This window comes from Pogona vitticeps, chromosome 2 (assembly GCF_051106095.1).
Source record: "Pogona vitticeps strain Pit_001003342236 chromosome 2, PviZW2.1, whole genome shotgun sequence".
Lineage (NCBI taxonomy): Eukaryota > Metazoa > Chordata > Lepidosauria > Squamata > Agamidae > Pogona > Pogona vitticeps.
In genome coordinates this window covers 68782406-68809669 of record NC_135784.1, presented here as the reverse complement: position 1 = coordinate 68809669, position 27264 = coordinate 68782406, and the positions used below count along the sequence as shown (strand labels likewise).

General features: G+C 41.2%; 1 protein-coding gene and 1 long non-coding RNA gene across 4 annotated transcripts in view; one reads left to right on the top strand and one right to left on the bottom strand.

Moving 5' to 3' along the window:
• BICD2 (BICD cargo adaptor 2) overlaps positions 1–27264 on the bottom strand; it is a 118029-nt gene that overhangs the window by 17192 nt on the left and 73573 nt on the right. For all 3 annotated transcript variants that reach the window (XM_020803843.3, XM_020803852.3, XM_020803834.3), the window contains exons 3-5: positions 4035–4187; positions 2868–3317; positions 893–1912 (exon numbers count right to left, since the gene is read on the bottom strand). In XM_020803843.3, coding sequence (XP_020659502.2) covers positions 893–1912; positions 2868–3317; positions 4035–4187 — 1623 coding nt within the window. The remainder of the gene's footprint in view (positions 1–892; positions 1913–2867; positions 3318–4034; positions 4188–27264) is intronic.
• Positions 22634–24682, top strand: LOC140704379 (uncharacterized). Its single transcript, XR_012083547.2, has 2 exons — positions 22634–22846; positions 23579–24682. It is a non-coding gene; the product is annotated as an uncharacterized LOC140704379 (long non-coding RNA).

Here is a 27264-nt window from a genome sequence, read left to right as displayed (position 1 = left end):
CCACACGAGCCCAGAATTTCTTGGAAGGGCTGTATTTGGAAGAATTTGTATCCCAATTGATATCTGGATAAATGAAGTTTCCCGTTACTGCTACATTGTGTTTCTTTGAAATTCTTGTAGTTTCAAGTTGGCAAGGGTAACATACAAAGGAAGGGCAGGATCTGTACTCATACTTGAGTGCAGGACACCTGTGCTCAAGCTATAGGAAGTCAGATTTTGACTGGATATCAGGAAAAGCTTCTTAACTGTTAGAGCAATACGACAATGGAGCCAATTACCTCAGGAGGTGGTAAGTGCTTCAACACTGGAGGTATTCAGGAGAAGACTGGACAAGCATCTCTCAGATCTGCTTTGATTTGGATTCCTGCACTGAGCTGAGGGTTGGACTTGATGGCCTTATAGGCCCTTTCCAACTCCATTATTCTGTGATGGGTGGATTTATCTATCAAAAATCTCATCAAAAGTGTGACTTTGCCTCATTTTAATTGTACATACATCAAAGGACAAACTGAACGACAAGTTTCCGAAAAAGAGACTTTACCACCATATCAGATGACTGACCTCCAAAATGGAAAACATATTGCAAATATAAAAAGTGGAACAGATTGCCAGCCCTGCTCAAAGTTAAGGAGTCAAAAGTTAAGGAGTCAAATGTTGCTGGCAAAAATTAAGAAGCCGATAAAGACTGCACTTATTCCAATGTAATTACTGTGTCTCGTACATAAGGATTAGAATGTGGAAATTCACTGAGTAGGTAACTAATAAACAATTTCATGGCTGGATGAATATCATAATTTACCTCCTGAATTTTTTTACAGTGTGAGTTATGTAAAATTATAGCAGTACACAAACACACACGGACACACACACACACACACATACACACACTTACCTGTTTGTTGGCCTTCAGCACAGTCCTCAGAGTTGCTATCTGTTCTCTCTTGGTGCTTAACAGAGACTTCAGTTTCAAGATTTCTTCCATCAGAGCCTCTTTATCTTTGTCCACTACAGGCCCAAGTTCTTGAGTGGTCACCCGCTGCCGAGACAGCTCGGTTGTTCTGTCCACAGCTGCTTGCAGATGCTTGATCTGGTCACGGATTATGGCAATCAGGTTGTAAATGTTCATGGGTTCCTTTCGGGGATCAGATACTGGCGATGGGAGAGATGAAACTGGTGAAGGACTACTGTCTCCACTCCCATTCTCTGATTTTCCTAAGTCTATAGATAGCAATCCCTTAGAGAGGAGGATTGGTGACCTGTGACCTTTGCCCTCTGGACTGGTGCGTCCTCCTTTACCTTCTTTGTAGTAATCCAGCATCACTCTGTTTGGAGTTTCGTTGTTGCACATGCAGACATGATGGTACAAGTTGGCCAGCTCCTCACTGAAGGTGACCAGTTCATCTTGGGCTACACTGAGGCTACCTTGCGTTTCCCCGGCAACGTCACTGACTTTCTTGAGCTCTTTCTCCAGCCGGACGACCTGCTCCCTATCTTGCCTACTAGATTTTTCCAATGAAGCAATCTTTTCCGTCAGAGCCTGAGTTTCTGTCTCATACCTGTTCTTCTCCTCCTCGTATTTGGACACACACTCCTCATATTTGCTCTTCAGGACTTTTAGCTCTTCTTTTAAGTCGCTAATCTCTGCTACAGCCACTTTGTACTTGCATTCTAAAATCTCTGGGCCATTGATGTCGACCTCATAATAATCACCATCCTCATGACTATCACGGTCCTTCTCGTTGTCAAGAGCCGACTGACGCTCCTTGCTGACCTGCAGCTTTTTCATGGCATTGAGGTTCTCTGTGAGCCTCCCCACTTTCTCGTGCTGCTCCGAAAGTGCTCCCCGAGTGTTCTCAAGCTGCTTCTGAGACTCTTGGAGTGTAGACAATAAATTCATTTTTTCCCTTTCCATCTGTAATAAATAAAATATAACTTTTATCTTCCTGAATTCCTGGCATAAAAGTTCCAAGACTCCCTTGACAGCCCACGTTCCACAAATACGAGTCACAGAACCATAGAATAATGGATTTGTAAGGGGTGCTAAGGCTATTGTTTCCAACCCCTGCTTAATGCAGGAGTCCAAATTAAAGTTAAAGCTCCCTTTTGAAAGTCCTGTCATCTACAGTTAAAGGATATTTTAGGTAATATAAATAGTTTTACCCTGTTTCCCTGAAAATAAGACCTAACCTGAAAATAAGCCGTAGTATGGTTTTCAGGATGCTTGTAATATAAGCCCCACCATAAAAATAAGCCCCAGTTGAGTGAAACCCCCCCCACCATTGTGCAGCAACCAGAAGAAGTTGACATGACTGTATTTGAATAAATTTAGATTATTGTACATGAAAAAAATCCCCTAAAAATAAATCCTAATGCGTTTTTAGGAGCAAAAATTAATATAAGACCCTGTCTTATTTTCTGGGAAACACGGTATCTCTCTATGACACGAGCTAATTCCAAAGAAAAAGTACTGGCACAGGTTGACCGATAACTTTGTACAATTCACCTTAAATGTCTCAGTGAATTTCATTGATAAATCAGCCAAGTATATTAGCAATGGTCAGACACGCTCCAACTTGACTAGTCCAAAGGGAGTAAGAAACTGTCCAAGGATAGTCTAGCAACTAAGTGAAACTAATAAAGCTAATTTCTTTTCTTACCACCATCACCCCAACACCTTTTCCTTCTTCTTTTTCTGAAAGATGTATTTATTTTATATTACATCTATGTATCTCTGACTTGATCTATTGTTGTAACAATAATAACAGCTAGTAACAAAAATGCATCTAAAGAAACATACATTTTGATAAATGCTGAATTTCTGTTGGCTTGTGTACACAAACTACAGCAATATGGGTAAAAACATATACCTGCATAAGCTGCTGTTTCAGCTTCTGGATTTCAGATATATTCAGCTCACTTAAGAGATCAGAAACAAGACTAGGGGCTGGAGGGAAGCTCTCATTTTTCTTGGGTGTGGAGGCTTTATTGTTGCTATTGATTTTACTCAGGCAGTTTTGTTCGAAGCCATTCACAATTTCATCATTATTGGGTTCTGTGGCTTCATCGCTGAACTTCAGTCCATCCAAAGAGATGTTCAGGTGGCTGGTATACATGGAATCATTGATATTCATATAATGAGACAACTCTTTCCGAAGGTTATTCTTCTGTTCACGTTCTGTCTTCAGGGTTTCTAAGGCCTCTTCCAGCTGGCGTTCAGATATCTCTTTCAACCTTATGGCATCCTCTAGCTGGCTGTTGAGGAATTCAGTAACCTCTTCCAGTCTCTTGATTTCGTGCTTCAGCCCTTCAAATTCCACCTGCAGTACAAACATTGTCACCAAAAGTTAAGAGAGACATTAGTCAACGTGGTACCACTGGGAGCCAGAAAGCCATGGATTCTTCATGCAAGGAGTTGGCACAGAGGTGACCATTCCTTTTCAAGAAAAGCTTGAATGCTTCCTCAGTTTTACTTCCCTGTGAAACTTCCAACACTGAATGTTACTAAACTTTGTCTTCTCAACACTAAGACCTCTCTATATTCATTATTTCAGATTAACTTGTGACAGGCATGTCACTTCTGAATACCAATGCATCTTCTCCTCTTTTCTGCCAAACACAGAACCTCAATGAGGAGCAAAACTGGCATGCTTCTACACACACACACACACACACAGAGAGAGAGAGAGAGAGAGAGAGAGAGAGAGAGAGAGAGAGAATGGTCAACTGTGTGAAATCACCTCCCTCACATCTGATTCAGCTGGTTGTGATCCATGAAGTTCCATACCACAATGCAATTATTTGTTTTCAAGGTGCTGCAAGATGCATTGCGGTGTTCCATGTAACAGAGCAAAATATGTTAAACTCTGCAAAATATGTGCCAGGTGAAACAAGCCAACAGTGAAAACTCTGTAGCATTGAAGAGAGATACAAACCAGCTTGGGTCTCTCAAGGACTGAATTTTGTGGTATGACAAGCAAGGTTTCCAACATGTACAACTGACTCTGATACTGAGATAGGGATCTCACAGCACCCACCTGGTTCTGTTTCAGAACAGACACTTGTTTCTGAAGGCAGATGTTCTCCTCCTCAAGTTCAGTGTAATCTTGAAGCAAACGAGCTTCTCGGAACTTATATTCTTTTATGTCATCCCGCAAGCGACCCCTCTGGAGTTCCACATTCTGGTTGACCTGCAGTGGATACATAATGAGTAAATAATACTTGTGTTTGCCACATGATGTTTCAGGTCTAAAATATTTTAAGTGGTTCTTTTGTATTCCCCAGTTGTATTTTTTTTTCTGTAGCCTCTTTGGTTTGAAAAGGAAATACCATAACAACAATCAGCACCTGATGGTTGGAACGTGATTCTTTCTAAAAGGCAGCCTTTCAAAAGACCTTCCTCTTCAAGTCCTGGTGTTTAAATTATCCCATATCTAGGCATTTCTTTAAAGGGGCAGCCACTAAAGAATCTCATATACATAAATAAATATGTAAACAGTAGAAAGCATAATGTAACTGCAGCAAAAAAGAACTAAGAAGGATACTAGGCAATGCTTTTAAAAGTAATAATGTCTCTGTTTCTTAGGAGCACAAGACTGATCAGACACAAGTGTGGAATCTCTTTCCCTGGAGACTTAAAAGGCAGATTGGATGAGCATCTGTCAGGTATGACTCAGTCAAGAGGAGCCAGACCACAACCTATGATGCTCCTATGAATCTAAGATTTATGTCAGCTGCCTGTAAATTTTTCTTCTCATTTGAGGATATGGGGAGGGGGGGAAATGAAATTGTTACACCATTTCTGACAGAAAAGAAGAACCAAATACACTTGTAAACACACGCTTTGTAGATCTCACAGGGGTGTGAAAAACAAAGGAGTTTTGTAAACAAGGCTGCCATCACTATATCATCACCATATCTGCACCAGCCCCAAATTTATATTCCAGCAAGCATAGACACCAGCAATCATTATGTTAAACTATACAGAGAAGCCATCAGCACAGCTTCAACAAAAAAAGAAGAAAGTCTAAAATTCAACGAAGCCTGGCTCCCAGCACTAAAAAATACAGTCTGAAAAAAGGTCAACAAGCTCTACCCAGTCATAAGGACCAGTGATCGCTGCACCTAATAAAACTAGCTAGCGACACCCATCGATCACAGTGACAGATCATCTCTCCCCCCTTATTACAACAATACACCCATTTAAAAAACACCCTGATCACCATAATCACCCAATCTCCTGAAAAGGACAAAAAGTTGATCCTACAGCTACAAATAATCAACCATCCCACACACTGCACCAGAACACAGAGTTCTAACTCCTGTCCTCTGAAGGTGCTGGCCACAGAGACTGTGAAAAGTTAGGAAGAAAAACCTCCAGAAAACAGCCAAACAGCCCAAAAAACCTACAACAACCACAGACACACAGTCTTACTAATTTTCAGCATTCATGTGCAGCTAATCACTCATTGCCATGTTTAATGGATTCCCCCCCCCAATCTTTATTATCAAGCACACATTTGTCCAGGATACCTCCAAAACAGAGGTTACATACTTATGCTCAGTCCTTAAAGGTGATGCTCCTAGTCATTGCTCTATATAGGCATCATTTTTGGAGTTGTAGTCATGTTAGACTGCACAAGCATTTCAACAAAAAAATACAAAAAAAAAAAAGGAAAAAAAAAGACATTGTGGCACTGCTATATTTTAATGTTAGCTTTTGTGGAGAGCCTTGAATGAAGTCTCTGTATTCTAACTCATGTGTCAAGAAGTAGACCACATTCCATGAAAGCTTGCATTAAAATACAGCAGTTAGTCTTTAAAGTGCCTTTTTTTGCTTTTGTTAGTATTTCCTGTCAAAATGGCACTGCTCTGTATTTTCTCCACCACTATTTAAGATACTAGTCTTATCCGTGCTTCCAAAACATGACAATCTGGGATAATCTTCTATTTCCCCACCATTGCTTTTCTCCTCCCACAGATACACCCTTGCCCTATTGCATCATTTCTTTCTTTCCACACCTTCAAAACTAATTTGCTCTTTCGCATTTGTTGTTAAAGCCACCCCACTTTGTTTTCCAACTGGATGTTCCTCCACCACACCACACCACCATTACTTTACAATCCTATTCTGCTACTTTGGTATGCTCAGCTAAATTGCACTTCTTCCCTACTGTTATTATAAGAGGGAACCAAAGTCTTTTGTTGTGTAGGACATAAGCAGAATCACCTGAACGGCAAATCCAATCAAGCAAACAACAGCTGTCACTCAGGCACAGATTAAATCACGTAAACCAGTCTTCCTAATTCAAGCAGAACATGAGACTGAGCACTGTAACCTGGACAATTAGAGGCTGCCTTTCCTATGTACAGTGGGGTCTTGACTTAAGAACGGCTCGAGTTAAGAACATTTTGACTAAGAATCACTCTCATAGGAAAATATTGACTTGACTTACATACTTAGATTTGAGTTAAGAACTGAAAAAAACCACGTGGGAGGCAGGGAAAGTGCAAAATTTGAACTTTCAGTTAACTGTTGGAAAGTGAAAAGGGTGCCTGTCTGCTTCCTCACTCCTCCCAGCGTTTAGAGAGTGGATTGGGAGACAGTCTTCAGACTGCCTGGTACTGGACTACCTGGACTGTATTTTCCCTGCCTTCCCTGAACCTTTTGTTGACCTAAGAAACAAAGAAACAAAATATCCCCCTCTAGTGGTCAAAGGCAGAATAGCAGCTTCCCATTAGTTTCTATGGACGGAAAAGAGCAGATACGGATCAAATGGTTTTCAATGCATTCCTATGGGAAATGCAGATTTGACCTGAGAACTTTTTGACTTGAGAACCGCCTTCCAATACGGATTAAGTTCTCAAGTCAAGACCCCACTGTATACAATATATGCTTTATAGATGTTGTGTCCCTGTCCAGAAGATTCCTAAAATGAAAACAGAGGTAATCAAAGGTTTTTTTTCACAATTTGACAGAGTTTGGGAGAATGCCACTCTTAACTCTATAAAGGGCTACAGCTCTGTCGTGGTTGCTTTCTGAGTGGCTGTCCAGCAGTGCCACAAAACAAACAAAGCCAGGGAAAGCTACAAATGCCATCAAACTGGGCACACAGAATCCCAAGAGGCAGCAGTGTTGAATGGACAGGTAGGAAGAAAGTAGCCCCGGCACAACCAAAGCCACTGTTCAAACAGTGAACAACACCAAAACGAACGGCCACATGCCAAGTGATACCAAGGCAGACACCAGCAGTCCTGAAGTAAATCCATGACAAACAGCCCAGTTCAGTCATGCTGACCCCTCGCATTATACTACTTTTTTAAAAAAAGTTCAAAAAACAAGCACAATCTATTTTTACATATTGCTGCTCCATTTAACAGAAGCGGATGGTTAAAATGGATAATTTTAACTGTTCGTTTATTAATTTTAAATGAGCTATCATTCTTTAAAATGACTTTGTTACATGACTGATTATCTTTTGTGAAGTCAAAAGAGCCCTCCTGGATCAAACCGAAGGCTAATCTTTCCCACCCTCCCGTTTTTGCACACTGCAAAATGAGATGCCTTCTGGAAGACTCCACTATGTCCCTCCTTATAGATCCTTCCTTAAGCTAACAACTTCCCCCCACATAGATAAAACCATATATATTTTGGTTGCTCCCCACATGTTCCAGCGCTACAATTTTCTCTCTAAGGCATGGCAACCAGAACTGTACATAGCATTTAAGACATAGCTACTAACATTTTCTTAAAGGCACTACTGGCATTTTTTAAAGAAGATTCCTTTCTCAAGCATTGCCACAATGGAATAGGACTTTTTCACAGCTGCTTCAAGCATCAAGATTATTTTCCTACTCAGTGACTGGCTAGAGAGACCAGACTGGTATGTATGTGATATGTGATTAGCATATATGTGGAGTTCACATCAAACCCCCACCACCTTACACTGCTTTCATGAAAACCCACTTGCCATTGTAATGGCCGTTTCATCCAGATCTGTCAGACATTTCATTGTCCTTTTTTGTTTTAACCACATCATGTTATTTGTTGTCAATTACAAAGCTGGTCTCACCTTTATTCATCCCTAAATCCAGATAAATTAGGAACAAGTTAAACAGCATCAAGATCCTTGCAGCACCCACATATTCCCAAAAACTAAAATCTTGATGAAACAAGAAATATATTATTGCAATAATTTCCAAAAACATAGTTTGTTAAATTCATCCCAAAGGCTATTTTAAAAGGCTATGCAATGCATAATTGTTCAAAAGAGACTAATTACCAACTATTTCTCATTTGTCAGAGTCAGGTAAAAATTAAATTAAAACCATTCATTTCAAATAGAACTGATGACAGATGTACGGTACTTTTCAAAAATAATGAGCTTGTAGAACTAGATGCTTAGGTCAGAGAAATTGCTTCCAACACTGAAATCTTACCTAAATAGGCATATCTAAATTAAGAAAAGTCAAAGTAGAATTCATTTTTGTATTTTTATTTATTTTTATTTCACTTAGGTCTTTATTTAGAAATATTATGGGCCATCCTGGGCATCCAATAGGTCTTTACAAAAATGTTACAATCTCTTAAGTGACAGGATCTCCCTGCTTTGTGTGTGTGTGTGTGTGTGTGTGTGTGTGTGTGTGTGTGTGTGTGTGTGTGTGTGTGAGATGTAGCACAACATACAAGCTGTGGTGGAGGCTGGCCTGGGGCAATGCCACAAGTTGCTACCCATCTTGCTTTCATATCACACCATCTGCTGTTTCTCATTATCATCCAGTGTGCAAGAAGGCCAGCTATGGATTTGATATCTCATGCAAGACAAAAATATATTCATTGTGGAATTGAGCGCAGCAATATCCATCTATATCGGAGACTCTTTGTTCTCAAACTGTTGGACCTTTGACATATGAAGTAGCAGAAAGGGTATTAAAGTATCCATTATAACAGCATGGCCGAAAGTATTTCAAAAGCTGTAATGGACCAAAAGGGGGGGGGGGGAGATTTGAAAATGTCTTCCAAATGCTGCACTAAAACCATAATGAAACAAAGAGAAAAAGGTACCCACCTTTAATGGAAGGTGATTTGCCCAAAAGCATCATGTCAAGATATAGCATTGCATTTAGAAACATGATACTTGCAATCTATCCAAGTGAGTGTACGTTTTGCATTCTAGACATAGGAAAGAAAGCAGGAGGCAACAAGGGATGGGTGTGGATCCTGCTTCTTGCCCCCAAAATTGACCCAGATTTCATTGGAATTGTGATCAAATTTTAGGCAATGCCTTGATAGACCTGTATGCATTTACAAACTATCAGCCAGTTTCTCTCTTCATCCATGAGAGACACAGGAAGACTATGGGCAATTCCAGGGCCTGAAAGAGCATCTTTTCCCACCGGAGAAAAAGATGCCACTGGTCCTGGAATCCCAGCAGGACACTGAGCCTGATATTGCTTTCACAATCTGTGTATTATCTTTGCTAAGCCGAAGACTTGCCTGCAAAGCTTGGGATAATCTGCCACTACCTTCTTCTTCCCAAAGGAGGAAGATCTACAACACACAACCCTGTGGGCTTTAGGTGAGAGTCTCTGGTTGAAATACATCTAGAGAGGGTGCATCTGTTCCTATGGGAAATCAATCCACAAAACGGGCTATTATGATGATTCATATCAGAACCTGAAAAGTTTTTTTTTTAACTGCAGTTCCCAGAATCTGTCCCCTAGCATGCCTAGGAGTTATAGCTCCCCTACAAAAGCAATTTCCCTTAACTTATTACATAAGAAAAGGACAAAGGCAGTGGCAACACCACTGGATGGAACTGGCAGTTAGAGTAGACCCATTTGAATCTATGAAACTTGCAGACGAATTGACAGACTAACTCCCCACTGATTCAATGGACCTCCTCTAATGTGATTTACTTTGCAAAGTAGGGACAGTGGGACCCATCACTGGCAGGTACCAAAATGGGGGTATACTCCACATAAAATGGCAATCGCAAGTCATCTTATTTCTGATGGCTGTACCGATGCTATGGAGAAGCAAACATAAACCTTAATACTGCTGAGGTTCCTGTGGCAGAAGATGAAACTGCAGCCACATTTCTGGGTTTAGTTTAGAGTTTACTAGACCAGCATTCGCCCAGGTGGTGATCTCATAGTATGCTGGACTACAGCTCCTATCATCCCCAGATGGCCCGGCAAACCAGTAAGGCACCAAATGAGGAATAGTTACACTAGACTTACAAATTCTCCTTGCGGATCAATGTTGCAGTAGTAGCAATTCGCTTTGAAGGCCATTGCTCATTTTAAAGTCTGGGTTCTGTTAATGTCAACACTTAAACACATCAGAGTTTTAGGAAATTCGTTTACATTCTGCCCCTTTTTTTACCTCTTTATGCTCTAGTCCTCTTTCCTCTCCCTCTCTTTCTCTTTTTTTTTACGCATTTCAGTGTTCTATCACCAGGAATGGCACATGGTAGAATATTCTTCTGTGAAATGTATTAATGTAGCATGCAAAGTCCTGTTTTTCAAAATAGAGTGAAAGCAACTGCACATTAAAAAAACATTGCACTCAGCAGTTTTAAATGGGTTTTGCTTTGAACTGCTTCATAAATATAGCAGATATTTAAACATTTATTCCTACAGCTTAGTCTATGAATCCCAAGCATCTTTCCTCCATCCTGCGTTTTTATGAAAGTATTATGCTATTAAATAGGCATGCCTAAAGAAATATCATTTTCCACAGTATCCAGGGACCTTCAAAAAGTGCTGTTGCTAATGCATGCATTCAATTAAGTTAATTTACACAAGTAAATTAGTATCTAAGTGCACTTCACAATCAGGCCACCTTTCTCCATATGAGAGATGTAGTGTTTACCCACGTTAATACTCCTAACCAGGAAAAATGTTTTAAATGCAGATATCAGACATTCACACTACAGCTGGGTGGATCAGCTTTTATGGTGCCAGGGAAAGTAGCCCTTGACTGGTGCTTGGCTCTGAGATGGAGCGCAGAATGAAATCTTGTGTGATTTCCATTCCTTCTCCAGTCTCCAGTAGCACCTCTCCCACTGCACCAGCAAGTCTTCTAATACCTTGGAGAAGCTTTTAAGTGACACCAATAAATGACCTTTGTTAGTGTGCTTCCCCTGCTGGACCAGATGTTTCAGTGGATGGAAGAAGCCCTACTGTCCATGCAAAGCTTACGCTGCACCTAATCTAGTAGCTCCAATCTCACTGGCATAAATCAAAGCAGCAAAATGACATTAATGAATGAGTCACTGTCTATATTATCTATCGCGTATCAGTCATGTGGCCTAGTATGCAACAAGGAATATTAGAAGTGACCCATTAACTTGAGGCAACTGGCTGCTGCAGCTTAAACCACTGTATTTACACCCAATGAAATAGCCAATAGGATTCTATCTAATGCTTTTGCTTCTTTGCATCTTTTCCATCTTCTTCCCCAAAGATGGCTATGTGATGGAGCTGGAGTTGAACACAAAATTGTATCTTTATTGTGTGTACCAATCTCTCTCCAATTTCAAATTCAGATACCTCAACTTTTGAGACATGTGTTTAAAACATATTTATAATGTATCTTTTGTTTTTCCTCCCCACTTTTGAAGTGGGCTTGTAGAGGTTGAGCAGCATTAAAATTGGAAATGCAGTCTTGCACCCTAAACACTTCTGTCACATGGCACTTCAAAGGAAAAAATCTAGTTATAAACTAAGAGGATGTTACTAAGAGGCAAAAAGCAAATATTCTTTGGCCAAACATTTCTGCACAGATACAATGCATGCATAAGAGCAGATAATAGGTAGAAACAGGAAAAATGAAGTTCGACATGCTTCTTCTCCCTGAGTCTTGTCCTTCAAGTTGAAGACAGAGTGTTGCCTGTTCTCCATCTCATTATAGACAGACATGTGCCTTTCCAATAGGAGAGTAGCTTTCACATATTTACATACATCTCTGTGTGAAGAAACTCTATGCAGTTCTGTTGTTGTGGACAGATCATTATCTAGTAGGGTTTAGACTCACTGAAACGCAGAGACTCTGAAGGGGTAAAGGAACTATTAAGATGGCCCACACAAGGAGCCTGCTGGATCCAAATGGTTTGCTGGTGGCTTTTGGGGGAGTTTCCCGTCAGCTTGGCAGTGATTCTGTTGAAGCCCTGGTTGATCTCCGAGATGGGGAAATGGCCAGGCTGTTGACACATTCTTTCACAAGCATCCCTTCTCATGAAGAGGAGTCAAACTGGACCCTTTGGTTTACCGGGGAGCTGGTGATGATGGAGTAAATGCTATGAACACTAAATGGGATGAACACATGGCAGAAAACTCAAGAGTGAATCCGACTGAACACAAACTAGAGCCCACTGGAAAGCCGACTCCCTGGTTGGTTGTACTGGACTTCTCAGCAGCTTTTGATGCCATCAACCATGGTATCCTCTCTGAGATGAGACTTGAGGGCACTGTCCTACACTAACTCTGGTCCTTCCTGGAGGGGAGGACTCAGAAGATGGTCCAAAGGGTCTCCTGTTCAAAACCCTTCCTGCTGGCCTGTGGGGTCTCTCAGGGTTGTTTTGTCCTCTATGCTATTTAATATCTACATGAAACTGCTGGGAGAGGTTGTCCAGGTTTTGGGGGTTCAGTGTCACTGGTATGTGGATGACACCCAAATCTATCTCCCCTTTCCATCTAAATCTAAGGAAGCTCTTTTGGTTCTAGATCAGTCGCTGGTATCAGTAATGGACTGGATGAGGGTGATAAACAGAAACATAATCAAGTCAAGACAAAAGTGCTCCCCCAGTCAGTCAAAAGGCAGATCAAGGAATAGAGATTCAGCTTGTGCTGTGCTCTCTCTGAAAACACAGATGTGCAGCTTGGGGCTCATCTCTGAGCATGGATGCCCAGGTTTCAGCAGTGGCTAGGAGTGCATCTGCACAATAAAAACGAGTGTTCCAGCTGTGCCTATTCCTGGAGAGGTCTGATCTGGCCACAGTGACACAAACCTTGGTTACATCCCAGCTGGATAACTATAATGAACTTTATGTGGAGCTGCCTTTGGAAAGTGTTTGGAATCTACAGCAGGTCCAAAACACTGCAACCAGACTGTTAACAGGGATGGGTTACAGGGATCACATAACCCTCCTGTTATAGCAGCTCCACTGCCTGCCAATCTGATTCTGGGCACAATTCAAAGTGCTGGATTTAACCTATATTCTAAATGGCTTGGCTCCAGGCTGTCCCAAAGACTGCATCTCCCTTTATTTATTTATGAGCCTGTAAATATTTTACACCAGGGGTCAGGGAACTTTTTTACCTTTCACCCCCCCCCCCAATGTATTTATATTGACATTATCCTCCCCCTTGGCTCTTGCTGTCCATGGCCAACCCCCTCCCTGCCTCTGTGCTCGCCTGGGACCTGTGGCCACCGTCCGGACAGCCAGTCTGGACCTGCCACACCGTTGGGAAAGCACGTCCTTGACGAGGGGAGGCGGGCGCCGCAGGTCCGGCAGGTCCACTGACCATGAGCTCAGGTGAGAAGGGGGCCTCCTCACCAACGCACCAGGCAGATGGATGCGGGCAGGACGGAGAGCCCCGGCCAGGGCTCCGCCGGGCAAAGAGTCCAGCTGGCCTGGTACGCCACACACACCCCCACTTTGGAGGCGAGGAGGGCAGGCGGATGCCCTGTGCAGTTCCTCGCCAGGGCTCGCTGTCCCCGCGACGGAACGCCCGCCTATATATAGACTGATGACTGTCGAAATTACCATCACACAACATTTGTTTCTCTAAGCTACATACCACCTCAGAGGCATTGTTGGAGTCTCAAATATGGAGAAAACTGAGAAGGTTTCATCATAATGAATGTTAGTTTATAGTTAATGGTGTGTGTGTGTGTGTGTGTGTGTGTGTGTGTGTGTGTGTGTGTGTGTGTGTGTGTGTGTGTGTGTGTGTGTGTGTGTGTGTGTGTAAAAGGCAGTACAGCAGTACTTGATTACAATGATGAAATCACAGTTGCTACAATAATGTGCAACAGCTTCACCCATGATGATGCATTTTAATGTCCAGAATCATGTTGTGCAAATTTACACCACAGAACTCTGATGATGTCATCATCCACAGCCTTTTGAGAGGAGTTAAACATTTCCTATTCCTTCTCCCCTTTTCATGTCTCAGGACAGCCAGCAGCAATTTTGGGGCATTAAAGAGTTTCCTCCCCAGTTCCACAGCTCCCAAGAGCTTCCTCAGGACAAAAGGAATCCCTAGGGATAACCTGAACTGGTGGGGAGAGATAGGAAACATTTAATTGCCTCCAAACATCCATGGCTGATTGTATCATCACAGCTGCATGGTGTGATGTGCCATAGCATTCTGGTCACTTTGAGTATCTGGAGTGTGAACTGGTAACAATCATGATTCTCAAACATTCAAAATAAAGAATAGTGTGTACAACTTATATTCAATTTTATGTTAGTCTACAGATGAACTCATTGTCAAAAGAGCATGCTATTCATTTTAAAAGCAATTAGATCACACAGAAAACAAATCCAGCTGGTATTATTCAGATTTATAGAACTCATCTCTTCTAAATTTACCAGGGCCACATCAAGACGTTTCACCAATCTGAGGCAGAGAACATGATGGCACTCCTCTTTCTCCATGTACAAATGCCAACCACATAGGCAGCTGATTATTTTTTCAACCCTGGCAACAGGATAGGCAGCAAACAACTTAGAGGGTACGTGACAGGCTGGGTGGCACAGACTCTGTTCTTCAGCACCTTGCTGTCATCTCCCAGGATGAGCAATGTGCAGCAACTGGATGGCATCCTTGCCTAATGCTAGGGCCAGCCCTGAAATGTACTCCATACTTCCACCATTCTGCGTCAAGCAGTTGTTCAACAATCAGACTGAATTGGTTCGGAAGGTATTTGGTGTTTCTGGCAGAGATTATTTTATTTTAAATTAGTTTGCAAATGAAACAACTGCCAAACAAAATACTGTATCTATTTCACCATTTTATAGGAACCGCGAATGCTCAGTAAAAATTCCAGTGAAAATGTTATGGAAGGTTTAGGAACAGGACTATTACATGCTTTAGTTCTGCCAATAATCTCCATTTCTCTTATCTACGTACGGAGCTGAAGTGAGCTGAGCTTTGAACTATGAAGGGAGAAGCAACACAATTATCTAAGATAATGGAAATCTGCCATAGCTTTACTCATAGGCTGTTGTCTCTGTGCCCCATAAAATACACTGCACTACACCAAATTCAACTAGCCCACTGAAATCAATGTGCTTGAACATGCCTACATTTAGTTTACATTTACCTGAACATTTACTAATCAGCGGGGAGTATAGAAATAAAAATATAAATATAAACTATTTCACAAATCAAGTAACTTTGGAACACCAACACTGGTTTTTTTTTTTACTGTTCTGCATTTTATTCTGGTGTGTTTATCCCTATATGTGCACTTCTTTCCTTCAAAAACTAATTTCATAACAAGCTATTTTGTAAATTAATCTCCAAATTCATTTTTTTCTATATGGAGAAAGAATGGTTCTTATTCTTTAAGAGGCAACATGATAGTCAAAACAAGGTACAACAGTTGGAGGTCTTCTGTCCTACCAGGACCCGACTTATGGTCACATAATGATATAATTAAAAGTTAAGTGATGGAATAGATCTTCAGTCATGCATGATAAGAGTATTAATTCTCAAACAACAGAGCACAGCTGAAAGAAGGAGCTTTGATGAACAAAATCAAAATATTAAACACAATGGGCATTGATACGTTATTTTGAAACCAGGGTTTTCTGAAAATGATACCAATTTTAAATCAGAATATGTCTGTAGATTTCTGAATTAGTCAGAGGCTGGCTCCAGGCAGTCACTCTTAAAAGAGATATGTTTCTTTTTAGCATCTTTTGAATAAATCAGTGCACAACAACAATAGAGGAAATCAGGAACAGATGCTGCCTTAAATAATATGCAGAGAAAACTGACTACATTTCCATTACAATTAATCATCTTGGATTATTTATTTTTTTCCATTTTGGGTGCTCAAAGAGCTACAAATGATAAATGATAGCTTTTTATTGAGTGAAATACAAAATCTGTATAATTATTTGTGGAAGGGAGAACAAGACAAAGTAAGAAACTGTCAGCTCAAAGTCTCCTTCAATAAAGATAAAAAGTGGGAAGCCCAACAGCTGCCATCTATAAAAGCCTGTGGTATGCTGAGGCAGCAACCCAGCAGCAGGGTTGGGTCCTATCCTGTACATCTGAATTTCCCTGCAGCAAAACACAATGAGCACAATCAACCTCCTTTTTCAACTACTGTTGTTGTTATCTCTTAAAAGTTCTCCTTTTTAAGTGGGCGAGAGGAACAGAAATCAACCTTTCTAGTTTGGTCAATATGTTGAAGCTTGGAGGGGCCGTCTTGTCCACCAAACTGCATGAGATCATTTCCTTTGAGAGGCAAAGCTTCCCTCTAGGCTGTGTTATAAATATCTTTGACAGCATATACAGTATTCAAAGAGGGGATTTCTACCTAAGGTTTTATTATCAGATTTCAAATTTTGGAGCCGGGGGGGGGGGGAACTAGGCTTTTTTTAAAGCTGAACAGGAAGGGTGAGCATTAAAAAAAAATACCCCAACTTATTAATCAGCCTTCTCCTGTATTTATATATAGTTTGATATGATATATATATTATATTGCATGCACTGTTTTTCTTTGTTCTCCTAGAATTCTCTCATTCAAATGCTGAGCATGTCTGCATGCATTAAACCAGGAATCTCCAGAGGTGTGACTGCACCTAGTCTCACATCCCACACTCATCCTCAAAATATATTTCTTTTTAAAAGGGATTTTCCTTTTTACTGAAAATCCTGACACTCTCTAGCAGTGTGTGTGTGTGTGTGTGTGTGTGTGTGTGTGTGTGTGTGTGTGTGTGTGTGTGTGCCTGCGTGTGTGTGTGCCTGCGTGTGTGTGCGTGCATGTGTATGGAGATTGCAGAAGGATGAGGGGAGCCTCGTAGCGCAGTGGTTAAACCGCTGTACTGCAGTCCAAACTGTGCTCACAACCCCGGGGTTCAATCCCAGGTAGCCGGCTCAATCGTCTATTTTTCCAAGGTTGGTAAAGTGAGTACCTATCTCCGGGGGGGGGGGGGGGCAATGTGTAACCTGCATAATTAATTTGTAAACCACCCAGAGAGTACTTTAAGCTCTATGGGGCAGTATATAAGCAGCACGCTTTGCTTTCGCTTTATGAGGGTGAGGGCTTCCAAACATAGCTAAGTTGCCTCCCATGCTAGGCAGAGCACACAAAGTGGCTTTCTGAGCCTCCCCCCCCAAAAAAATCAAATTTTAGAGGCATGTTGGGTTTACCTATAGCCTCATGGATCACACAGTCTCACCTCTGGATTGAATACTAGCATTGTGACAGCGTTAAGTGTATTTATACAATTTACAGGGCAAAACTGGCACATTTATATTTTCCTTTGAAGTCTATTTTATGATATCATGCATATTTTGTGATACCCAACCCCTTTTCTTATGGGAAACTTAATTTTTTTCCATTAACAGAAAATATCACCTGCCACTACCCAAAATAAGTTGGGATTTTTTTTTTCTTAAGTCCCTTCACTTGGGGAGGACTCAATTTCTGAAATAAAGCATGAGCATCTATTACTGTTTAATGCTGTTGCTTCTTTCATGCTTGTCCAAAAGAAAATACAGCAGGTAGGGCGAGGGAGAGAAGAAAGGCAAGTCCTGCTTCCAGTGGTTGTGTTCTCAAGAGAGTTAGTGCTGGCCTGGCCCTAACAGAGGATGAGGAAAACCTTGGAGAAGTTTTTAAGCATCATCATTATGCAACCATGTCAGTTTTCAATAAATCTTGTTAGCACAATACTTGTTGTCTGCTAAAAAGAGCAGAGTATTCTTGAGGGAGGAACGCCAAGTTAGCATTTTCCCCATTTGACAGGGTGTTGATTGTGCAATCAATCCCTTGACAAGACATCCTGCTGGAGAGGATAACTATTTATGGGGCTGTCACTATTCTTACATTTTCTGCATGTAGCTTCTCCAGACAGGATTTTGGCCCTTCTCTTTCGAAAGCACAGCAATCTCCGCAATTACAGGGTTTACACTGGGTATGATGTAGAATTGTAGAGTTCATTGTAAAGGACACTGTTCTTCTATTCTTCCTTTAAAATGATTTAAATTGTCTTAAGTGGTTTTAAGAGTACTGTGTGTTTGATTGTATTTTAAGATTATAATGGCTGGAATCCTGTTGCCAAAAGCTGCACAGTAGAAGGCTGATGAGGCCATCAGCTGAGGCACTTTCTCCGAAATTGAAATTCTCCATCTCGCCCCACCCCACGAAGGTTGCAAGGCTCCCTTGAGATCACTTTTGTAGTGTGGAAGTCATTGGGGACAGCAGAATTGAGGGGAGGGTGGAGGATTTGATTTTATAAAAAATGCAGCTGCAGGGAGGATTTTACCGCCAGCAGCAATTTTCAGCAATTTATTTATTTATTTATTTATTTATTTATTTATTTATTTATTTATTTATTTATTTATTTATTTATTTACTTACTCGGGGCGGCTTACAACATAAAATAAATCAATATAAAATATATATAATCATTAAAAATACAATTACTATATTAATTAAGACAATTAATTTAAGAAAAGGATTACCAAGATGGGGTAGGATAAGGAAAGAAGAGTCCCCTGTTCAGTGGCCCCAAACATCTTTCCCACAAGAAAAGGGATTTCCAAGAGAGCTTGGGGAGGGTGTGAAAATGTTTAATTTCTGAAAAAAACTGCCATGATTAGCCTTATGAATCATACGTTCTGCATAGGTCCAGCCAATGCATAATGTTTTTAGTCACATTAGTTTTTAAAATGACTGCAAGCTGCCTTAGAGGTCCCTGCAATTTCATGTCAGACTTTTCTCTCTTTTTTGGATTAAGTCCCTACAGTGCATAACCACAGCACTGGGAGCATCAAAAGTTCCTTACAGCTTGCTTAAAGGGTATTTGAAGACATTTGCTTACTTCATTGCCTTCAGGAATCTTCCTGATGCATCAAGACTCAGGATTCATTTCCCTTGCTGTGGGATGCAGAGGTGAGAAGCTTACTGCTTACTGCTAATGCAACAGTATCTTAATTTCAATTTTTACCCAATTCTAGTGCAGCCATAAGTACAGGATTTTCATATTTCCTCCCAGGCCATCTCTTAGCTTTTCATTTTGAAGTTAGTACTCCACTTTTTCTTCATTTCTTGATGCTGTAATCTGCATCTGTATTTCCCTGACAGACTCCTGAAATATTTTTTCAAAACTGTTTTTTTTTTACCATTTTAAGATGTCATCTATTATATTTCTCTGGATTGCTGCCTTGTCGTGGCGAAGGGGCTTGAGTAATTCAGAGAAGCTATGGGCTATGCCATGCAGGGACACCCAAGACGTACAGGTCATACTGAAGAGTTCTTACTAAACGCGATCCACCTGGAGTAGCAATTGGCAATGTCACTCCAATATCTTTGCCAAGGAAACTCCATGGAGATAAACAAAAGGCTAAAAGATATGATGCTGGAAGATGAGCCCCTCAGGTCGAAAGTCGTCCAACATGGTACAGAGGAACAGCGGAGAACAAGTACAAGTAGTTGCAGTGCTAATGAAGTGGTTGGGGCCAAAGCTGAAAGGATGCTCAGCTGTGAATGTGCCTGGAAGTGAAAGGAAAGTCCGATGCTGCAAAGAAAAATACTGCATAGGAACCTGGAATGTAAGATGAACCTTGGAAAGCTGGATGTGGTCCAACAGGAGATGGCAAGAATAAACATTGACATGCTGGGCGTCAGTGAACTAAAATGGACGGGAATGAGCGAATTCAATTCAGACAATTATCATATCTACTATTGTGGGCAAGAATCCCATAGAGGAAATGGAGTAGCCCTCATAGTCAACAAAAGAGTGGGAAAAGCTGTACTGGGATACAATCTCCAAAATGATAGAATGATTTCAACACGCATCCAAGGCAGACCTTTCAACATCACAGTAATCCAAGTTTATGCACCAACCACTGATGCTGAAGAGGCTGAAATTGACCAATTCTATGAAGACTTACAACACCTTCTAGAACTGACACCAAATAAAGATGTTCTTCTCATTATAGGGTACTTGAATACTAAATTAGGGAGTCAACAGATAAAAGGAACAACAGGAAAGTTTGGCCTTGGAGTTCAAAACGAAGCAGGGCAAAGACTAATAGAGTTTTGTCACGAGAACAAGCTGGTCATCACGAACACTCTTTTCCAACAACACAAGAGGCGACTCTACATGTGGATATCACCAGATGGGCAATACCGAAATCAGATTAATTATGTTCTCTGCAGCCAAAGATGGAGAAGCTCTATACAGTCAGCAAAAATAAGACCTGGAGCTGATTGTGGCTTCTCATAGCAAAACTGAAGAGAGTAGAAAAACCACTGGGCTAGTCAGGTATAATCAAAACCAAGTCCCTTTTGAATACACAGTGGAAGTGAAGAACAGATTTAAGGAACGAGATTTGGTGGACAGAGTGCCTGAAGAACTATGGATGGAGACTCATAACACTGTACAGGAGGCAGCAACAAAAACCATCCCAAAGAAAAAGAAATGCAAGATAGCAAAGTGGCTGTCCAACGGCGCCTTACAAATAGCAGAGAAGAGAAGGAAAACAAAATGCAAGGGAAATAGGGAAAGTTACAGAAAATTGAATGCAGACTTCCAAAGAATAGCAAGGAGATCCAAGACGGCCTTCTTAAATGAAAAGTGCAAAGAAATAGAGGAAAATAATAGAAAGGAAAAAACCAGAGATCTGTTCAAGAAAACTGGAGATATTAAAGGAACCTTTTGTGCAAAGATGGACATGATAAAAGACAAAAATGGGAAGGACCTAAAAGAAGCAGAAGACATCAAGAATAGGTGGCAAGAATACACAGAGGATTATACCAGAAAGATTTGGATGTCCCGGACAACCCTGATAGTGTGGTTGCTGACCTTGAGCCAGACATCCTGGAAAGTAAAGTCAAGTGGGCCATAGAAAGCATGGTTAACAACAAGGCCAGTGGAGGTGATGGCATTCCAATTGAACTATTTAAAATCTTAAAAGATGACACTCATAAGGTGCTACACTCAATATGCCAGCAAGTTTGGAAAACTCAGCAGTGGCCAGAGGATTGGAAAAGATCAGTCTACATCCCAATCCCAAAGAAGCACAGTGCCAAAGAATGCCCCAACTACCATACAATTGCACTCATTTCACACGCTAGCAAGGTTATGCTCAAAATTGTACAAGGTAGGTTTCAGCATTATTTATTTATTTATTTATTTATTTATTTATTTATTTATTTATTTATTTATTTATTTATTTATTTATTTATTTATTTATTTATTTATTTATTTATTTGCTTTTTATCCCGCCTATCTGGACCAATTATGTGGAACAAGAGCTCCCAGAAGTGCAAGCTGGATTTTGAAGGGGCAGATGAACTAGAGACCAATTTGCTACCAAGTTGCTGAAGCTCCAATACTTTGGCAATCTTATGAGAAGAGAAGACTCCCTGGAAAAGACCCTGATGGTGGGAAAGTGTGAAGGCAAGAGGAGAAGGGGATGACAGAGGACGAGATGGTTGGACAGTGTCATGGAAGTTACCAACATGAATTTGACTGAACTCCGGGAGGCAGTGGAAGACAGGAGGGCCTGGCGTGATCTAGTCCATGGGGTCATAAAGAGTCAGACATGACAAAACTATTATTTTTCAGCTTGTTTCTTTCCCCCTTTGTGTGGCTTTCTTCTCCTCTCCACACTTCCCATCTTCTTTTTATGCCATCTTTCAGACCAGGACTGAGACCAGCTTGTGTCCTTTCTAGACTTTAACTTGCTCAAGCCACTCTCATGATGATCCTGGATTTTTATTCTGAATCGTGAGGAGAATGACTCAAATTCGTTCACATCCTTCAGTCATGCTTTCCACCTCACTCAATATTCTGAGAGCATTATATAATTGATTTAATCAATTTAATTTGTCACAATATAGATTTTCTTTTGCCCTTACGCATAACCAAATTCATCTGAGTCACTGCCTGCCACTCCCAATATATTGGATAAATTTAAGAATAGTTAATTTTTTGCCCATTTCTTTTAAATAAGAAGAATTAGGCAAATAAATAATCTCAGACTGCATTTCTCAGACTCTACTCTCAGCACAAGCTATAGGAAACCTCAGGTTTTGCCCGGTACTTTTTATTTAACCAGTTTAGCGGCCTCTGAGAGACAGCAGAGACAAGAGGACAGCAACAGACAAAGGGCTAATCTGCATTTCAGCTATAAATCCTATTGGGATCAGAAGTGCACCCCTGACTTGGAGAATATACCCTGCCCTCAGAGACAATGTTAAGGCAGGTGCTTATGGGAACTTGGAAATCTGGAACAATTAGGCTTCTGTGTATACAGAAAAGAGCACCAGACAGAGCCAACGTAGGCAGATGGGGGCCCGAACAACGAGCTTAGCTGGCTACTATGGCGACAGCCCTGGCACCTAAAAATAAACACTTGCTGGAAATAACACTGGTTGGAACAGAGGAGAAGGGAGATGAAAGAGCTGGTGCAGGGAGTTGTGGAGCATTTATATGTCGTCAAACAAATCTCGATGAATAGAGCCAAGGCTCTGTAGCTTTCATTTTCCCAGCCATACATGCCCTGTATTCAGCTGGCGAACGTGAAGCCCTAAAACCTGCAAGTGGAGCAGGCCCTTCAAGGAGAAGAATTGGCCTGACAAAATCCTAGCGAGGTATCTATGGTTCGCGTTATTGTTTATTGTTATGTATTGTAACATTGTATATTGCTATGCAGTGTTTTCTCTGGTGACCCAGGATTGGCATGGGGCACTCCCTTCTTTCCTACTTTATTCTTACAACCCGTTGAGGAAGGGCAAGCTGTGTGTGTGGCTTAGGTACCAGTATATTCCAAAGCTCTCACAAGTCCCATTAGAGCATTCTAATCATTCCATCATACCGGTTCTTCAGGTTTGAAAGGGATAAATTGATCAAGAGAGAGAGAGAGAGAGAGAGAGAGAGAGAGAGCAGAAGCTTTTCCCCATATATGTTTGGATAGCGTGATAATAGACTGAGGGTGCATGCAATAGAAAGAAGTGGGCAGCAAAATCCAGGAAGACTGGTTTTGGCATGGGGGTAGTTTATTGTCTAGCATGGAGAGGTGTTATGGTCCCAACCGAAGGGACAATGGCTCGGGGGATAGCTGTAGAGGTGCTGTATTCTCCCTGTGTTTTACAATCAGTGCATGCTGTTGTGCACTTTTTAAATTGCATTTTGTGTGTTTTGACCATGTAGTGTGTTTTATGGATTGGCTATACACTTTTGAACTGCATTTTGTGTATTTTGGCCACATGTTTTGTGAATTGTTTGTATATTTTTAAACTGTATTTGGTATGTTTTAGCCATGGATATATTTCATGGGCTGGTCACCTGACGGTAATAAATTAATTCTATTCTATTCTATTCAGGAAGAAGCATCTTCACACCATTGCTTCCCTACATTGTTGGGTCAAAAGGCAGGAGAGATAGAAGAAAACCTTTGGCCAATATTGATGGGGAAATACTTTTCCATCCCTCGTGGAAGTACTCCAAGACAGCAAGAAGGAAAATGGGGTTGGTGGAAACAGGAGCCAAAGAAACAGCTTGAAACCACTTCTGCTTGTTTGTCCTGCAAAAGCGATGCAGCATTCAAAACTGCCAATTCAAAATGTGCGAGGGGAAAAAAAGTTGAGCACAAATGTGGTCTAGCCCTCACATGTCATGGGAACAAATTAATGCCAGATTCCTGACATTAGACGTGTGTGTGTTTAAAAATGTACGCATGCTTGATGCACAAGCCAAAGAATGTCAGGTCAGGAACCTTAGCTTGTAAAATGCAGGCAAACCAGAAAGCATGTTCATACTGGAACATGTAAGGAAGGAAAGGTGGCAGCGGCGGGAGGGGGGGGGAAGAGCCCTAAAACTAGAAGAATTCCTTTAAAATGCACTTTGTGGATTAATTTGTGGTTTCCTAACACAGCCCAGCCTAGCAATGATGTGAGATAAGGTAGATGGAACATAACAAAGAAACTCCTCTCAAAAGCAGCCTCAGGATAAATTTCTCCTAATTTTATTATTTAAAAAAAGGAAGATAAACTGCATACATCTTCCTGTTAACAGGTAATGAGTCAAGAGTTCTGTTTTTCCAGACGTGACTTAACACATTAGCAAAAGCCATTTCATCTGGTCTTCTTTGAAAGCAGATACATTTCAAACCACTTTTCTTTTACAGGTTATATAAACTGCAGGACTCTTCTGCTTTTAACTTCAGTCTAAAAATAGAAGTGCTCAGTCCTTTTTTAAAAACCTAAAAACCCCACATCGTTCATTTTAAGGAACACCATCAGCATTGGCACTGTTTTATTTATAATCCTCCGAAATATTGGGTGGGGTGGGGGACACTGGACCACTTAACTAGGTATGTTCAGCTTGGATTGACAACTTTTCTTCAGGGTTTCAGATAGAAATCTTTCTAGCTTTGCCTGGAGTTACCGGGGGTCGAACCGGGAACTATTCTGCATACCAATCCCATGGTCTGCTGCTCAGCTACAGACCTTCCCCAAATAATGGAAGGGAAAAATGAGTCGTACTGTAGTTGCATCAAAATAATAATAATCATGAGGAGACAAAATTTGCTGATCTAGCTTGTGTTAACAACTAGTCATATATTTGAAACACAGACTTATAGCATGCCATAAGAGAAACAAACTTGAAAATGGTGTAAAAAATTATACAGCTTGACGTGTGACGAGACAGCAGCAGGAGGCCGGGCCTCCGTTTCCCGGGCTGAATTTTGACCCATCTGGGACCCCCCCAGGGGGTTCAAACCACCCCTAAGAGGTGGTAAAACAGAGGAGAAGTCTGTTGATCACAGGGGAACGGTGGTTACCAACGTTTCATCCAGGAAACTTCCCAATCCACCAGCGGGTGGAAAGAAGCAGCTGAACTAGCTTGCTTGCAAGTCGTCGGCAGCCAGGTATGAAGAAGCAATAAAGCAGCCTAATTAACATCGTGCTACAAACGGGCGAGAAACATCTTTAAAAACTGTATCTGTTTACTATCCCTGGACAAGAGAACTTCTACAGCAGAAACAGCGTCTCATGGCTTGAGCTGCAGAGAAGCTGGGGAGAGGAAAAGATGGAGGGAGACACAAAGAAAATAAACCGGGCATTAAGAAGACACCAAATTATACTTAAAGGAAGGACGTTCGGTATTAAAACTTAAGAATTTTTTTCTCCTGAAAACACTAATGATAACAAATATGGAAAACAAAATCTGTCTATGCTATGTGAAACAGCTATCGAAGGCACTGGCAAAATGCCTAGATTCAGTGGCCTTGAATGTTCTATGACTGTTTGGAACTCCCTTTCTCTTTAAGGACAGAACTGTACAGACAAATTAACCCTAGAAAGCCTAATTTAGCCAAAGTGGAACTTACAAAATGTATCCTGGATGCTGAACTGGATGGGACCTTGAGCCTTTAGGCGGGGAAAATTCTCTACATCGGAGAGTGGATTCAAGCTTAATGGAACTGGATTAATTACTTTAAGCGTATGGACATTTTTTTTACAAATTGGAACATAATGGCACAACAAGGTCAATTTTGGGAGGAAATTTTTAAAAAAGAGTGTGCTGAACACAGAGAAGATAATCACAGTGGTAGCTGCAAAACTGAACTCAGCAGGCAGCACGTACTGTACTTTGTTCACCCTCATGCTTCCCACAACTATGTTAGACAACCTATGTTAGACAATGGCGTCCTAAGGAACCTGTAATCCAAATTCCTTTTTTATATGATCTGACACACATTTCGCAAAGGAGCCGGCATTCTATTTGATCTAGGATATCCTTATCTGTTGCTATTATCTGATCCTGATTCTTGTCCACAATGACCGGAAAGGCTACTCCAAATACTGACACCTACTTACTAACAACGGCTTGTTACAGTCCCAGTTACTTGATGGCACTGTTGGGAACAAAACTCTGCAGCAGACCCAAGGAATAGTCATCTAAACGAATTCATTGCCAGACCTTACCTGCAGCCCACCTGATACCACATATTAGGGAGGGTAGATGCAATTCTGTCAGGATTGACTACCAGCTATCCTTTAACATGTTCTTGATCCTGCGTGTATAAATCATTAGTGCTGAGAGAGCCTAAGGTCTAGGATTTGCTGTCTGTTTGGAGCTGTGACGGAGTGAGAAGCCTCTGTGTATCTGCCATGAGTCGTGCCTCATGCTGTCCCAAGCATCAGTCTGAGCAAGGCAGTCCCCTCAAACAGGAGGTCCGCATCTTTCCCCCTCTTCTGGAAGACAAAGCAGTGTCCTCAACATAGTCTGTCCCGGACCCTTCTCACATGATCACTCTAGGTGAGCTGTAGCCCCAATGGCTAAATCTGAAGCACGATTAAACGGCTGCGCTGCTGAAGGTAGAACAGGGACAGGCATCTTGTCTTTTGGGTCACGTAGGAAAATGTCCTCTTTCTGGCCCTAAACCCTGAAGAATGGTTGTCTTCATGGCACATTTATAGGCAGGTTTCTGGTTGGCTAATGTGACAAACAGGATGCCAAATTAGGAGAATTTTGATCATATACAGTAGGATTCTACCCAAGGCCAATAAGGAATCCCTGCTGGCTGATGTCAAACATCTTGTTTAACTTGGGTCTGTGACCGCATAATAAATAAATGAACATGTACATGAAGGGCTTTTTTGACATAAGAGAAACGTCTTATGAGTAATGTGGCTCCTTGACGAGGTTGGTGAACTCCTTCTCCCTCAGGCTGCCCTTGCCCAGTCTTGCCTGGCTTTCATCACTGAGCCACCCAGTTCTTGAACACAGACCTTCAAACACCTTCCCAATGGACTTAACAGTGCACAGATAATTGGAATGAACTTCACAGCACATAATTATGATTTTAGATGACCTCACTGTGATTTAACAAACAGCTCTGAAATCTAGTAACTGAGAGCGGAAAACACCCACTTTTTTTATTAAATTCTAGATGTTAACACAAGAGACACAGATAAAGAAAGATGGTCTGTCTTTGTGAGACAACCTCTGTTGCTAATTTTTTTAAAATTTCCCACAGAACTCTTATCAGGCAATGCAAAAT